Here is a 17,737-nt window from a genome sequence, read left to right on the forward strand (position 1 = left end):
AACACCAAATCTTTCGGCTATTCTGCGATAAGTCAAAATATGTATGGCGCCCATTTGTTAAAGTGTTAAAAGCATAAAACTGCCAATTACAATTTTCTTAAATATGTTTTAATTATTTTGTTATTGTTTACCGTACTGTATTAATCATTGTTAGAAAATATCTTTGCCTCATCCCACGTTGTAATTTTAGATTCAAAAAACTTATTTTCAAATATTTACTGTTTCACAATATACACTGTTCCAAGAAATTTACGTACCATGCCAATAATAATTGATTGTTATTAATATTTTCTGAAAACGGCATAAATTAACGTTTATACTCTTTGCATATTTATAGATTTTTATTTATAGTTGTTACAAATGATCTTAAAAAATATTGTTTCTCTAAAAAAATTACAAATTAACAATATTTGATGTGTATAAAAAATAAAAATTTGAACTTAATATGGGGTATTTCACCTCTATTACGAATGACAGCCTCACATCTTCTGTTCATACTCAAAATCTGGGTTCGAATTTCATTTTAGTACAAATTCTCCTAAATTTGAAGTAGAAGACACTCCACATCCCCCAAGTTACTCGGATAGTTAGGATGGTTCCTTAAAAATCTCCCAAGAATGTCCCACATAATGTTTTATTGGGTTATACTTTGGACTGAGGGGGAAACACCAAATCTTTCGGCTATTCTGCGATAAGTCAAAATATGTATGGCGCCCATTTGTTAAAGTGTTAAAAGCATAAAACTATTAATTACAATTTTCTTAAATATGTTTTAATTATTTTGTTATTGTTTACCGTACTGTATTAATCATTGTTCATCATCTTTGCCTCTTCCCACGTTGTAATTTTAGATTCAAAAAACTTATTTTCAAATATTTACTGTTTCACAATATACACTGTTCTAAGAAATTTACGTACCATACCAATAATAATTGATTATTATTAATATTTTCTGAAAACGGCATAAATTAACGTTTATACTCTTTGCATATTTAAAGATTTTTATTTACAGTTGTTACAAATGATCTTAAAAAATATTGTTTCTCTAAAAAAATTACAAATTAACAATATTTGATGTGTATAAAAAATAAAAATTTGAACTTAATATGGGGTATTTCACCTCTACTACGAATGACAGCCTCACATCTTCTGTTCATACTCAAAATCTGGGTTCGAATTTCATTTTAGTACAAATTCTCCTAAATTTGAAGTAGAAGACACTCCACATCCCCCAAGTTACTCGGATAGTTAGGATGGTTCCTTAAAAATCTCCCAAGAATGTCCCACATAATGTTTTATTGGGTTAAACTTTGGACTGAGGGGGAAACACCAAATCTTTCGGCTATTCTGCGATAAGTCAAAATATGTATGGCGTCCATTTGTTAAGGTGTTAAAAGCATAAAACTATTAACTACAATTTTCTTAAATATGTTTTAATTATTTTGTTATTGTTTACCGTACTGTATTAATCATTGTTCATCATCTTTGCCTCTTCCCACGTTGTAATTTTAGATTCAAAAAACTTATTTTCAAATATTTACTGTTTCACAATATACACTGTTCTAAGAAATTTACGTACCATACCAATAATAATTGATTATTATTAATATTTTCTGAAAACGGCATAAATTAACGTTTATACTCTTTGCATATTTATAGATTTTTATTTATAGTTGTTACAAATGATCTTAAAAAATATTGTTTCTCTAAAAAAATTACAAATTAATAATATTTGATGTGTATAAAAAATAAAAATTTGAACTTAATATGGGGTATTTCACCTCTATTACGAATGACAGCCTCACATCTTCTGTTCATACTCAAAATCTGGGTTCGAATTTCATTTTAGTACAAATTCTCCTAAATTTGAAGTAGAAGACACTCCACATCCCCCAAGTTACTCGGATAGTTAGGATGGTTCCTTAAAAAATCTCCCAAGAATGTCCCAGATATATTTTATTAGTTTAAATTTCTAGATTGTTGTTTTAATGTTGCATATTAATTAATAAAAGTTTCTTAATTTGTTACTTCAAGTATATCCATATATAGATTAAAATTTTAAAAAGCAAATTACACTGAATGTAAATAAATACATAAATATAAGTTCTAAGTAATGCTTTATATAAAAATATTTATACTCAAGAGCAATTATTAATTATTTATAGAATATCTCCAATTATGACTAATACCATATAATTTTCATTTAATTTTTCATAGAAAGTGACTGTCTTAAATAGGTTCAGAATTTTACGCAGATTTTAAAAACGTCATATTATTTATAGACAGCAAAATGTGACTACAATCAAAATTTTAGATTGTCATCACTTTAAGTACTGCATAAATATCTATCTAATGAATCAATTAAATGAATCACATAATCTATAAAACCCCGAAAAGAACGTAGACCATTTATTACCTAAAACGAGAAATTTTTGTGCCCAACATAATTTTTATTTGGATAGTTCTTCCACGGTCGAACATTATATTATATTTGCCCATCGTCGTAGACGAGGCCCCGGTCACGGCGGATGCAGTGAAAAACGGCGAAAGAGAGACGGACAGATAAGGGATCTGTTTGGGCGGCACAAAGTGGTGCGTTTCGGGCCCACTCGAGGCCAGACACGTCTGGCGCCTGGGCCCCACTTGACGAACGCCGCACCACCAGGATGTTTATTGTACACAACGACCCCGGTAGCAATAAACGCACACACGCACTGTTTCGACTGACAAACAGTGGCGGAACTAATGGATGGAACGTCTGTGAAACGCGAAACGCACGAATGTTTGATTAATTTAGGAAGTCGTCGGACTGCGTCTAAAAATATATAAGTGGAGCCCGTGTTTTTAAATATTTACTTAAAAAAAACTGAGCATCGAAAACCATATAAACAAACTCAGCTTTATTAGTTCGTTAGGGTTTAATGTCTAAAATGCTGTTGAGCAACTCTTAATTAATTTTTTGCGGCAGTTTCTGTTAGATTAGATAAAAATCCAGTATTTTTTTAATTTTCGACGCTGAAAATTTGATTTCTAGACATCTTTAAAAAATACTCCTTAATTTTAACAGGAAGGTCCTCCTCATCTCGTTTTTCCATTTTCTCGTCAGTCCCAAACGGCAAAAATCATAACCAATTCATAAACCAATTCTTTCTGTGACGGAAGTTAAAAAAAATAGAGGATTTTCTTGCTTTTCAATCTTTTCTTGAGGTGTTAAATAGTCAGTTTTCTTAAGCATGTATGTCTGAATTGTTTATTGTACATTTTACTGCTTATTGTGTAAGAAAATGGGAAATATCTTTTCATTCCAGACTATTTCAAGTGTTTATTTAAATATTTATTAAAGAAAACCATTCTTGTCTAATATTATTATCTAATATTTCCTTATCTATCTGTTTTACACACAGTATATGTTTGTAAACTAACTTTCCTTATTAGTTGGTATAAACAAAATTAATAAAAAGTTACTAGAAAATTGACTTGTATTATGCTTTCTACATTTAATTAGCCAATTAAAAATTGAATAAATATTATTGACTATTAATGAACTTTTGCAATGGTTTCTGCTGGATTTTTATAATTATTAGCAAAAATTATGTAATATTTTATTGATGAGTAGTAAATAAGACAATTTCCTGAAATGCACTCCAACATAACTGTTATCTGTTGTTATCAACATACAAATATGTGAAAAAATGTACAATAAATACCAAATATTCACAAGTAAGGAGCAGATTTTGTTAAATTTTTGTAACAAACAAATGAAATTTTCCTATTATGTGTTTTCTTATCTAATTAATATTACTTTATTAAATGAATCGCTGTTAACTAAGTAACTAATTATGCGATTTTAGTCATCAAAATAACATTAAATAGATAATTAAAATACCTTTTAACTGAGATATCAACACCATACATTCTTTTGAAAAATTAGTGAACAGTGTCTATGTTAAATTGACAACATTCTGAGAAAGACACAGTATATATGTAGTATGTGTTTCAAAAATTTTTATAAACATTTTCACATAAAAATAAATAAATTTAAATTAATTTTTGCAGGTTCTTATAAATTATTATTTTTATTATCGAACATTATATATGTTATTGATGAGAAGAAAATAAAACAATTTATGGCAATTTTCTTAAATGCTCCTTTTGGATTGTTATATTTTAATCAAAAGTTATATTTTATTGTTGAGCAGCAAATATGGCAATTTATAAAAATTTACTCAAGTGCACTCAAACATAATTGTTATCAGTTGTTATCAGTTTACAAAGATGTGTAAAATGCACAATAAATAGATTCACAATTATAAACGCCACCGTTTAAAATATTTACAAACATCAAAAAATCAAACAGCTTACGTAAATGTTCGTGAATAAGTATAGTTTCCAGAATCCAAAGGAAAAAGTGTTTATACTCATCCCAAACAAAACCTCTTAGTTCTCGCCTTTACTACAAACATTTACTTAACAAGAATCTTAAATGCCATCAAACACACAAACACACCATACTTCTAATCTCAACGTTTAACGACCTTCGCGAATTACAATCAATCATTCGCAATTTCCAAACCCAGTCGGAACCCGACAGAGTAACAATTCCCTCAACCCATAAACACCCCCACGATTCGAAGACGTAGAAAACAAACAGTCCGACAATCTCGACGCCAAATCCGAGCAAATCAAAGTGAAATAATAGAAATGTGCGCAACAATGTCCGCAACAGAACCATTTGAATCTAGTTTATGCGCCCGTTTTGGCACAGACACGAACGCTGAAGTATCCGCTCTGATTAAGAGGCTCCATTAAACGCAACCGTGCTTTGGTCTTTTAATGTTATTTAAAGTGGCGCTTTCTGATAGCGTGCAGGATGCGAAAAAAACTTCTCAACGTTAATGATTATTTTTTAAAGTATGATTGTGTATAAAAAACTACTTTGTAATGGATACAAACATGACTGTTAAATTTAAAGTATAATTATTGTCTGGTATGACTTAAACATAAAATTTGATTGGAAATTCAAATATATTTGTATGTAGTCAATTATTATTTTTGATGTTTTACTAAGAATTTAATCAGTACTAATTTATTTTATTTTCAGATTATGTTCGTTGTTACTGCAATTTGCCCGCCTGCGTCTCAACAGGTTACATGTGCAAGTCCAGGGGTGGTGGCTGTTTCTCAGATCTCCTGGACCATTCCGCCTCCTCATCATCGTCCTCCGGTCGTTCGACGGTTTACAGAGGACGACACGGCTGCGTGGAGTTACTACCTGAAATGTAAGTGAAAACAAACTTATCTATAAAATTTATTTCTATTTTATTATTTACACAAAATTAAACGTAAATAATGAACACTCTGTATAAAATTTGGGCGTACTAATAATGGCTTCTTATAGGATGATGCTTGGTTAATGTGAATGCAACAAATAAACTTTCCAAGATCAAATTGGTGGCTCTAGGAACATTTTAGTTAGACCATCAAAATTTTTGAAAAACTATTAACTCAGAAATTATTGGGTTTAAGTATAAGACATGATACAGCCATTTTATTTGATATTACATGTGGAATTTAAAAAGCCAAAAATATATAGGGTCTTCAATTGAAAATAACAAATAGAGTGCAAGCTAAGTTAAAATTGTTATAAAAATTTCAAATTAATACCCTTTTCCATTCACCATAAGCTTCTAATGGTTAAATTAGCTGAATCAATCTGTATATTGTAACTACAGTTAAAAAAATTAGAGATTTCATGTTATTAAATAAAATACCTATAACACATGTAATGCAATCAATATTATTATTATTATTATGTTATATTATGTAAAGTTCAAGAATAGCTTTGTCGACACATACATTTTCACACATAAGATTTTCAAAAATTCATAAAATATTGAAAAATTACGTTGACAAGATCGATATTTTTTCAAATTTAAAATTAATTTTTTCCTAATAAATATATAATTTTTTTTTACTCGGTTAAAACATACTTTTTAATGCGAAAAAAATTGTCGATAGCTCAATTTTGGGATTTTTTTTTATGAAATAAAAAATAGGTGGAGCTGTAATTCTAAACAATTACCCGATATTATTCTAATCAATCGATAATTGGTCTGATCGGAAAGGAAAAACTTCAGTTTACCTGAAATAGGAGAAAATCAACTTATTGAAGATTGTATCAAATATTTAGTTCAAGTTATCAAGATATTGATATTGATTGACGTTATCAAATAAAAATAATCATTATTTTTACCCTGAGGAACAACGCCAACCAATTTGCTTCGAATTATCAAAAATTCAACTTATAGAAGTAACGAACCAAAAACGTATATTACTTTGCCAGTTCTCAATATTATCTTAAAAATAATATCATGATTTTTTTAATTACTTTAACCTTTTGTGTATGTATAGTATTACATCTTTTTGCTTTTGATTGTCGCGCCGAAAGTTGATATGCAAATGACGTTTTAACGATGCATAAAATTAGTGCGGTCGAAAGTTAAAAAAGACGCGGCGAATAATGAATGATTAACAACACCGTTTTTATCGGTCGTCGGGCGCCGTTCACTTCCATTGTCGGATTATCGACCACAGTTAATCGGGTACAGAAACTATTTATATGGTATGTACGTTGTTTCATTTGTCAGCAAACCGCATAAATATTCGATATTCTTCCGTTCGTATCAAATATGTCAAGGCGAAATTACACCGCATATATTTGGCACACGTTTCGTCGGAATGTTCCCAGCGTCCGTCGTTCAACGACTGACTGCAATTAATCATTAATTATCGAAATTCCAGATCATTAATTGATTCCAGCCTTAATTTTTTTGTGTACAGTTTGCGGTACAACAACAACAGGGATCGTTTTGAATATTATAATCGTGTAACTGTGTTTCAGATCGGAACGTGTTGAATATTGTGTACAGATAAGATCTGGTTGTAATCAAGTGGTTTTTTTTTTAATTGCAATCGATTACGTTGTGCCCACTTTCAAATGTCTCAATGCCAAACATTTTTTCGCCGCTGCGCCAACTAGATGTAACACATTTATTCCGTTCCTCCATGACTAATAAATGTAAATCGCAATGGCAATCGTTAATTATTCATGATAAAGTGCAAACAGCAGGTTTCAATAATTGTTGTTTGGCCGATGATTCACGTGTTTTTTCAGTCGGCGGTGCCGGGACGGCAGGCGCCACTTTTCCCCCCATTGTGTTTTAGCGTCGTCGCGACGCCCATCCGCACAAACACACACACGCGCCGAAAATACCGCACGAGATTTGCATTGTACTTAAATTAGGCCGTGCAAGATGCGAGGTCGACCAACGGTTCGAATTAATTAAAATTGTATTTTTTGTTGTCCTATAGATCATTCTCATACACTAATGACTGAGATAAATGTATAAGTGTGTGTATGTGATAAAACGGTCCCGGACTAGCTAATGAAACTGTAGTCTTGTATTTTTATAAGTAAAGAACGATTAAAACATTTTATACATTAAATTCAAAATGGAATTGGAAAAGAAGAACCAAATATCTTTTTTGGATGTTCTGTTAAAAAGGGTGGGTGAACAAATTTGTTCCATATTTCCTAAGTCCATGACAAGTGGGATTTTGGAAATGCCAGTCGAGACAATCTGTTTTCCTTTGATAGCAGTGGTTTTCTAACTGCACCTCGGCCATGTAGTCCCGCATCAATAAGGTGATCTCTCATTGTTCTGCTACTCTAGATTAAATTGTGTTGAAATTTCTTCTGTGATGTGTCTTGATGTTTTGCTAGGATAAAAAATGAAAAATAAAATTCTATTTTTTCATTTACCTTAAATAAAAAAAAAAATTACAGGATAAACTAACAAAAAAGTATTTAACTTTTTAACATGAGTTTATTTTCTCAATATTAACATTACTTGTCAAAATACTAAAATAGCAATGTGAAAGAATACCTTAGATTCCAAGCAACTCTGGTTGACCTTTTTTTTGCTGGGATCTTATTTCTGTTGTGACTAATGATTTGACTAATGTTTTATACCATTTAAGCTGACCTCTGTTTGATCGATGGACATTACATTGATTACAGATTTATATAAATTTATGTAAAGATTATTTGTAACTGTTACGTTCACGTAAAATACCAAACAGTTTTCCTCTACTAACAAAAGCAAAGGTTGGACGTCGTTTTGTTCGCAAAGTACCGTATTTCCTCTTCCGCGCGGGATGAACGATTATTATGCTGAAATAATTTCCAACGGCGCGTTTCGCAGGACGCATAAAACCGTACCGTTAACTGCAGTTTATTAGAAAACTGGTCGACCGTTGTTGTTGTTGTTGCTGTAAACAAAAAGGAGGTGCGGCTGTGCACGGTACGAAAATTTTTCCAACAGGCAGATGCACATGTATTAAAAACCGCTACTCACTCACCTGTTGTTGTGTACGACGCCGAAAGCTGGTTTCACCGCCACGTTTTTTCGACGACCGATAATTAATGTCCGGAGTACACTACGGTTTTATTTAATAACAGTAGTTTGGAGATTTTTACGAATTTCGGACACAATGTGCAAATAAATTACCACAAAATGTTTAATAGATTCCATAAAATAAATGGTCTATTATAGTTAACCACTGAAAGTAATAATTATGCAAATTATTTAACCTTATTATAATTTGTTTTCTTTGAAGGCAAACATTTTTAATAGCTCAAGCCACAAAGGATATAATATACGTAGAACGTTGCGTTTAATTTTTCATGTTCATGTTATAAACCATAACAAACGCTACCTTAACCTATAAATTATAAAACAAATATGTTAGTAAATAGATCTGAAGTTGTTCTTGGTAGTTCAAATGTAACCCAACAATGTTAATCTTGTGCACAGCCTTCTAAGCTGAGTGTTCTGGGTGCACAGCCTACTATTTATTAGTTATCGATTTATAAATTTACAGGAAACTTCTAGCAATCGCAGAATAGCAGTACATGTTTTAATTCCCCATAAAATAATAAAATTTAATTAAAACCAGCAAAAAATAAACCAAGCTGCGTTCGCACCGGTTCCACGAGGGAAAATTCCAGTGGTTCGAACCTGTATATTCGCGACGGGGGTTCGTTTCAACTTTACGCCCGTCTTTAAGCATAAGTACACATTAAAACCACAACCGTGCGTCCTTTTACGGCGTCACGCGAATTAAGAACTAGTTTCGCGGATGCAAATTTATGTTAATCGGCCGGTTAAAATTTATTTATTTATGCCGTTGTTGCTTGCTTTTTGTTTTGCCCGCTTCACGTCTAATCGTGCGTCGAAGTCGCCCCCCTCGGGTAACGAGAATCGGCCGGCAAAAACGAATCACGTAAACGGCGGCATCGGCCAAACGAATCCTGACCGGAGACAAAAGAGACACACGCGTCGTTTTCCCATTAATTATTTAATTATTCTGCGGCTGCGGTTTTTGTCCGTCTGGTCGTGCGGGCCGTTCGGGGAAGTGTACTGCCCCACCGGGCACATGCTAATCTACGACTGCAGGTATTTCAGGAAAAACGCATTTAGCTATTCCTTGTTTCCAGTGGCGGATTTGTTAGCAGGCAGAGTGGGCTGGAGACTAGGGTGGCAGATTCTGGGGGGTGGCATGCTTTATGTGGGGTTAGTTAGCAGTTTCGAAAAGTTATGGAAGTGTCACCCCAGAAGGCCAGAACCGTGTTTTAGCTGAATTAGCAAAAAGAAATCCCACAACATCCCATCCCGAGCTTCAAAGGCATCTTGTGCAAGCTACAGGTGATTTAGTGCTATAATCTGTAGTAAGCTTCTGAAGAGATGCTTTCAATTATTCTTTCCAATTTATACAGTATAATGTTTCTTCGTATACCAGCAGAGTTGCCAAAAGTTGTTTGTAAATGGAAGATGTGACTCAAATAGGCCTTCTTGTTCGCCGGATCTTAATCCCATTGAGCACTTATGGGACAACGTTAAAAGAAGAATTAAATCTCAAAAATATCCCTGTCAACACAGAACAACTTATACCGACAGCTTTAGAAGAATTCCTCAAGAAGATATTAATAATTTAATAGAAAGCAGCGTCGAATTCATACTTGCATTGTAGTTAGGAGTCACAACACTGATTATTAGATTAGCAAAACCCTTTTATTTTTTTATTAAAATTTTACCGTAAAATTTGTTTTAATGATATTGTCTATAGTTGTAAACTTGTAACTTATTTGTCATCATCAACTGGATTGTTAACAGATAATTTAATAGAGATAAGGTTTCTATTGATTTAAAAAATAATAAAAAACCAATCCTTTTCCACCTTATAATTAAGTACTTCTTTGAGTTTTTCTTAGCTCAGAAATATACCTACAAACTATATCTTGTTCAATTTTCACTAAATTGTGGGATGTAAAAATAATCCGGAAACTGACACAACGACGCTCTGGTTTATATTCATACCAATAATGGGAAAATGCTGATGTAAGGGGAACGTATTAATGTAATTAATATGATTGTCAACTAGAATATCGAATTTAAGAGATCAGTAGGGGCGTCAAAACTTGATTAGCCTTCTGGCGGCAAACGCCACTCACTGTCTCGTAAATAATTTATCTTGCTTTTTACAATTTTGCCACAACCAAAAGTACATGGGGATATTAAAACTTAACGATGCTGTCACACCGTTGACAAGTAACTTGAAGGTAACTCAAGCCCGTGACTAAAAAACCCAATAAGCTTTTACTGCCAACTAAAAGCGCCGGAGACATACACAACGGATGGACGCAGAAAAAGTTATTTTAATGCATTTTTTCGCCGGTTCACTCGTAAGAACGGACCGTGCGTCTGGCACAGGTGCAAAAGTCCGGCGGCGGCTCCGAGTCGCCGAACCTGTCGCAAAGTGGGACGCGGAGATTTGTACGGCCGATACGAAATGCTATTTTTTTTTCTCCTTCGGTTTTGTTCCTTACGTAACCGGCGCGAATCGTACGAAACGAGGCGTGCGTATTGTTTTTGTCGGTGGGAATTTAGGTTTCGGTGTCTCGTTGGTGCTTTGTTCTTCGTCGGCCATTGTCCGATGGAACTGGACATTAACACGGTTTGCTCTTAGATTGTTTTACGTGAGGGTTCATTCCAGCAGTCGCAAATATGCGTGTACAGTGGTGGTTAGAGAAATAGCAAAAAATTTTGCTAAGATACTTTGAAAAATGACCTTTTGTTGGCATGTTATAGGACCATTACAAAAATTATTAGTAAAATAGACCGTTTCGTATAAAGAGACATCATGAGAGATGTAATGGAACCATTTGCCAATGCTAATGTACCAATTAGATGCATCCAAAATTGTTAAAAGATAAAAATGTTACGATTCTTCATTGGCCAGCGTAAAGTCCAGATCCAAACACAATTGAAAACTGACGTGTAATCTCGATTAAAACACCGGAAAACATCAAATTTAGATAAATTGTGGCTATTAATTAATTGAGTCATTGCCTCACCGTTTACAGAAGGTTATAATGAACAAAGGGTATTCAACCAAATAATAACAATTTTGTTTAAAGATGTTTAAATTATTTATCATTTAATTAAAGGATGCATTTCCTAATTAACGTTAACTAACTGGTGTGCTATTTTTCACTTTTGTCACAGTAAAACTCATAGGCTGTAAATAAAATTGTACATAATTCAACGTCGCAAAGAATGAATGAGAGAAGCAAGTAGTAGTAGAAAATTAACAGTTAAATAAGTCTAACTACTTATTAAAGAATATTTTTTACAAAAACTACAACATCCTCTATACAGTACACAACACATGATATTTACGATGACTGGCCCATTCTGTTTATTTAACATTTTTACTGCAAGCAGTAAACCCGCGGAGAGAAAAAACGCATACATTTCTAACGTTTCTTCAGTCGAATAGCGGACGAGCCGAAAGCGCAAAAAGAAACTAATTAAGTGGGCTCGGACGAAGGAAGTGCCGCTGCGAACGTCGTTGTGCGTCGTTAAATTTTCGCGAGGACTCCGCTTTAATGCCCCCGTCGTAAAACCAGCCGCTAATTAACCGCCGTCATGTGATTGTTTCCCAGAAAAACGTTCCTCTGCAGAAATTCTTGTTCCATCGAAAAACCAGCCGGTTGCCATAACCCGTAATATGATAATTCAGCCGGGCATTAATTTTATTACACATATTCCGAATGCATTCGTAATGAGACGGCAAATCAATGCGATACGAATAAATTTCAATTTCAATGCGGTCGTGTCCCCCCAAAGAGCGTCGTCCGGCATCGGTAACTGTACCGTCACGAAATCGGTCGAAAAACGATGTTTTTAATTGACGCAAAGAACGCCATTCGTACGGTATAATTATGTTCTTACGTAATTGTCGAGGGACTTCATCTTCCCGACAATTAAATGTTGTGAGATGCGCGTTTTTAGACGTTAATTAACGCCGCGGTGAAAGCCGCGGTGCATTATCTCCGGCTTCAAGGTGATCGGCGAGGAAAAGTTTAACAATTTTTTCACGCTCCTCATCCAAGAGGTCAAACATGCAACGACAGCATTCGCAACAGGTTGTCGACTGTTCCGTACGATTCCGCTCGCCGTTGAATTATTCTAATCAAAAACAAACAGTCGGAACGTAAGCCGTTATGTTGGGAACTGTTTTTCAATCCGGGATGAAAAACCGGGCGTTATTTATGAAATGCGTTTTACAGTAATAATGGACACGGATTTAGTGCGGACACTGCGAAAACTTCTTCTGGTGATTGATGAAAACATGTTAATTAACTTGGCATTATCTATAACTGTTATTTTCCTCGTGTCGCAGAACAGTAATTGCTTCTTATTGCCATGATTTATCGGCGATTTAATAATTCCAATAATCTATAAATAGAACGAGTAATTTATGCAGTAGATTGTTATTAAAATTAATTTATTCAGGCGCACGCTAATCAATACCCATTATGTATTATTTATGCTTGTGCCAGTTCGATAATTAATAATCTCATTTTAACACATTTACCAGAAGTCACAACAATAGTTTCACAATCTATTTTCTTAATTGCAGAGATCAAAAGGCGAGATGCGATAACCACTATGAGAACTCGAAGCCGTACAAATTCAAACATCCCAAATCCCTATTCGTTTGCTGCAGACACGATATGTGCAATCACGTAGAAAACCCACAAACGAAGAACATTCTCAACAGCACCTTATTCGGTAAGTGTTCGAACGGATTTATTAGACACGCAGTCGATTGGTCGACTTAATCGATCGCCAATTGATGTAGATCAATTTGTTTTCCACCGAATGGAATTTGCAATAACTAATTCGATGTTACAGGACATATTTTAGAGGACAGCAGCAACGATCCAAGACAAGTGACAGGACACCAGGAGACTTTGCTGTACTCTAACTCAGAGGTGTGGTTTAGGGCTGCCACAATTGCTGTGCCTATTTGTGGGGCCGTCATTCTCTTCGTCTTGATCGCCCTCGCCGTAAAGATACTCAAGAGCGAGAACGAGAACTCTCCCAGTCACAAACTCGGGTAAGTACTTATTCTTCGACAAACTTAACTAAGTTTAAAAGATATTTATCAACTTAGAGGCTTGTGTTAACATTCCCTTAGTTTTATAATTTAATTTACAATGTTTTTTAACTAATTGTACCATATATTTATGTTGCCCCATTGAGAAATTACTAATAACAGAAATACGAGGGATTAAATTTAATATTTTATTTTTTTTTTTTTTTTCATCTACCTTTTATATAAATGAGTCCCTTTGAACAAAATTTCATAAAGGGGAGGTACCTCGTGGCGTATTTTTTTTTAATTCATGAAATATGTTTTATATAAAAATTGTGTATGTAGTCTAGAAAAAGTATACCTTATAAATTTTTTAGAGTGACCGTTTCGAGATATTTAAATTTAAAATATTCGACTCAGTGAAATAAAAAATCAAGAATATACAAAATGTAATAGAAATTCTGAATGGAAGATTTCTGATATATTCTAGTGAATAATCAAACTAGTTTGAACTATCTAAAAATTTTTTGATCAACTCAGTTTAACCAATTACCAATACATGAACATTTGTAATTATACTAATAATTTTATTAGTATTTTAATTTAATATATGAGGTGTTTCTTAATTAATGGGTTAAACTTACACCAACAAAACTAATATAATGACCGATTTATTGCAGCCCCGCATTGTACATCCATCACCTCCCGTCGCAGAGCAAAAACTCCTGCGAGAAGTACCCGGAGTGCTATGACCGCACGTACGACAACCTGCTGGCTAAACCGCACCCGACCGACCACCACCACAACCTCCTGTTCCTGCACCAGAACGAGGAACCCCACCGTCAAATCCACGCACCACTCCTGCTACAGAACGAGGTGTATGGCGACAAGAACGAGACGAACGCCAAACTCAATCTGATCCAGAACGAGAACGTATGCGACTATTTGGAGAAGAACACCGATCATTTTCCCGAGGTGAACATCGCCAAGAAAATGAACGGGGATAAGTTCGCGAAGTTGTAAGGTCGAGATGAGTGATGGGCGTGCCAAAATTTGTACGTGTACTTAAAAGCGTTTCGGTGTTCCGTTTTGTACCGGCTGTGAAAAGCACGACGTGCTGCCAATCCCCGAAATTTAGACTGATTTGTTTTTTGGATTCGTAATCTCAGGTTTTTATTAATCACTTGCGGTTTTGTGTGTCGACAGTTTATGTTGGAGTTAAAGACTGGTTATAATACACTCGTTTGGTACGTTAATGAGTTTCTGATTTTGCAATGCGACTTGTTTGGTTGCTGCACTTTTTGTAATATATATTGTATGTGTATTACCATTGAAATGTATTCAATATGTTTCGTATTTAAGGATAATAAATGAATAGAAATGTGATGTTTACTAACAAATTGACAATAATAATAATAATGGACTGCTCAAAACTTATAGTACTGTGTAAATATTGTAAATTGTACTATAGTATATTTCCTGTAAATTGCTTATTTATTGTTGTATTATGTATTTATATGATATTTTTTGTAAAAATTTATGCCTATTGTAATAAAAGAAAATTATGAAGTCAGCATTTTTATTTAATCCGGCGTATATGGATCAAAACAAAGTTTTACAAAAGTGGCATAAGCTGCATATTTACAAAATAAAACAAACAATAAAAATATCACTATGAGCTTTACTGTCTTTTTCAAATAAATAAAAACATTATAAGTAAAATTGATAAAATTAGTACACAAAGACCACAATTATATTAAATTGTCACAATACAATTGTGTTCTTTTGTTTGCGCAAATTCAAAAATTCAATTAATTGAGACAAGAGTTGACAACATTTTTGGGCTTCTAAATTATGATATCAAAAATAATGTGTATAACAGGTTCTACCTTATTACAGCATTGTGTGTATACATTGTATAGCATTATATTTGTAGCATATTTAAGATTAACGTCAATTGTAGATGTTAATTGATAACTTACATCACAATTTTATACATGACTGACACAAAAATATGTACAAAAATAAAATCTACAGAATACCTTGTGCTGGTACACTTAAAAAAACATAATTTTCTCACTTCAGTCAATGTAATACCTTATTAAATAGCTTGGAGACTATTGTCAATTTTTGTAATAAATATATAAATACGTACAGCTGCCTGTACTGTACCATTTGAGAAAAAAGTTCAACAGTAGTATGTATATACAATCGAATCAACATTCCTCATCTTTTTACAATGTATAAAGGAAAAAAGACAAGACAAGAAATTTGATATTGAAATCCTACAGTAACATACATTTAATAGACCACCAGGTCAAATTACTCTAAAGATTTAGGTCACTTAATTGTAAACATATCACATTCAAAATCCTTGCGGGAACGCCCGGAATTCAATAAGCGAACCCCGTGAGATAACAAACGCGCCAGCAAGAAAATTAAATCTTTGTCTTGTTGCTCAACTTTAGACTCTCCATCAGCGAACTGACGTACGCCTCGTGGATCTGTTTCGTGAAATTCGAATCGTGCTTCAGCAAGTAGATCAACGCCTGGGCGAGTTGATTTTCCGTCAACAGGTCCACGTGGTCCTGTCTGTCGTCCACCAGACTGCTGGCCCCTTCCGTCGAGTCCTTCGTGGCTGTTTGGAACATCATCGGCGTCATCAGTTGCGGCTTCTGTAACTTGTCGAACGACTTGTCGGTGTCGTCGGACACGGACGACGCGTTTTGTATCAGACTCATCAACGGCGACACGCTCGGCTGTATGACGGACGCGTCCTCCACCCTCAGACTATCTTCCAGTTTCTTGTCCCCCGGAAACGAGATCGGCACGCTCCTCCGGTCCGCGGGGAACGGCTCCTGTCGCAGGTTGGGCTGGTCCTGCGGCGTCACCGACCGTTGCTGCTTCTCGATGTGCTCGACGCTGTGTGCGGGGTTCGACATGAGACGTTGGAGGACGTTCTGTTTGGTGGCGACCGGTCCCGAACCGTTCGATTTCGTGCTGGCCTTCGCGAAGAAGTCCATCACGCTTTTCGATGTGACATCCGGAACGCGGGGCGTCGACGAGAACGAGGGAACTGAGGTCTGTTTCGTCGGTGTCTTGTTGAAGTCTTCCTGGGCCTTTGTCAGCATGCTGCAATGGTTAATTCATTGTTTATTGTGGTAATGGATGCACAGAACACGAAAATTAATGTTAAAAAAAATGTTGAGTCGCATTTGTATTGTTCAAATCAAACCAAAATTGCTAATTCATCAATTTTCTGTTAAAATGTGGCTTCAAAACATTGTCTGGAATATGAAGAACAGTCAAAATATACCTGAGGGGACACACTGTACATTTTTCTTCCACTCCAATTTAGACATTAGTTATTTAATATGACAATATATATTTTAATGGTAAGTTTTTTATTTGAAAAAAAAAACTGTTCACATTAGAAAAAAAAATACCAGGACTTAATACAATAATGAAATAACAAATTTTGGTTCAAATAACGAAAACTAATAATTATAGTAAAAAACTAACAACTGTTACTTAAGCCATAACCAGATATGAATGATGATACAAAGTTGACTCGGACAGTACAAATTGACTACCTGAAAATATCCACACCATTCTCCTTTTTAGTGCTCGAGGTTTCTCCAGTCTTCCCCCTCAGTTTCTCCATGATTTTCTCAATCCGATACGTGGCTGTGATACACTCCTGCCTGTTGAAAAACCACACACCATAAATCTCTTTTTTTGAATTTTTGTAGAGCAAGAACGGTATTTGCATCTGGTACTCAAAATCCTTGACAATAGGCTCCAGCACGTTTACCGAGTTCATTCTGTTCATGATCATGATGCTGTGGTACGGTTCGCCGTACCGGCTGTAAACAAACATCGCGCCTTCCGTGTCGCACCTCTCCCATTCGTTTAAGGTGACGTTGAATTTGTACAAGGCGACTTGCGTGGCAGCCGATTGGACCTCTTTAACATACGGGTCGATCTTTTTTATCGAGCCCATGCTCATCTGTATCAGTTCCATAATGTCGGCCATGTCGATTTTATCGTCTGATTGAGCTTTCGCCATGACTGATTGGATAATACTATGACGTTTTAGGTGTGTGTGGGCCGCAACACTTTTACGTTACTTTTAACACGCGGAACGATTTTTATGAACGCGTTTTTATTAGTACCACTTTCTTTCGTTTACTATGCCCGAGTAACTGTCAAAGAAAATGCCACTGTCAGT

The 17,737-nt window shown here is 34.6% G+C and overlaps 2 protein-coding genes across 2 annotated transcripts in view; one reads left to right on the forward strand and one right to left on the reverse strand.

The window, feature by feature from the left end:
- The window catches only part of LOC109602362 (uncharacterized), a 35,741-nt gene extending 20,666 nt beyond the window's left edge, over positions 1 to 15,075 (forward strand). The window contains exons 2-5 of the mRNA XM_020018721.2: positions 5,102 to 5,279; positions 13,048 to 13,199; positions 13,323 to 13,527; positions 14,187 to 15,075. Of these exons, the coding sequence (XP_019874280.2) occupies positions 5,102 to 5,279; positions 13,048 to 13,199; positions 13,323 to 13,527; positions 14,187 to 14,529 (878 nt within the window). The 3' untranslated portion in view covers positions 14,530 to 15,075. The remainder of the gene's footprint in view (positions 1 to 5,101; positions 5,280 to 13,047; positions 13,200 to 13,322; positions 13,528 to 14,186) is intronic.
- Positions 15,076 to 15,167: 92 nt separating this feature from the next.
- On the reverse strand, positions 15,168 to 17,728 carry LOC109602353 (mRNA-decapping enzyme 1A). The gene is made up of 2 exons (XM_020018708.2): positions 17,100 to 17,728; positions 15,168 to 16,638 (listed from the first exon to the last, which is right to left on the reverse strand). Exons 1-2 carry the CDS (start codon positions 17,573 to 17,575, stop codon positions 15,945 to 15,947), a joined length of 1,170 nt encoding a protein of 389 aa, XP_019874267.2. The 5' UTR covers positions 17,576 to 17,728; the 3' UTR covers positions 15,168 to 15,944.
- Between the last annotated feature and the right edge of the window lie 9 nt (positions 17,729 to 17,737).

Source organism: Aethina tumida, chromosome 5 (genome assembly GCF_024364675.1).
Source record: "Aethina tumida isolate Nest 87 chromosome 5, icAetTumi1.1, whole genome shotgun sequence".
Classification (NCBI taxonomy): Eukaryota; Metazoa; Arthropoda; class Insecta; order Coleoptera; family Nitidulidae; genus Aethina; species Aethina tumida.

Coding starts and splice junctions, on each gene's coding strand:
- LOC109602353 (XM_020018708.2), bottom strand. CDS start 17,575: ATGGCGAAAGCTCAATCAGACGATAAAATCGACATGGCCGACATTATG. Junction 16,639..17,099: donor AATGGTGTGGATATTTTCAG/GTAGTCAATTTG, acceptor TAACCATTGCAG/CATGCTGACAAAGGCCCAGG.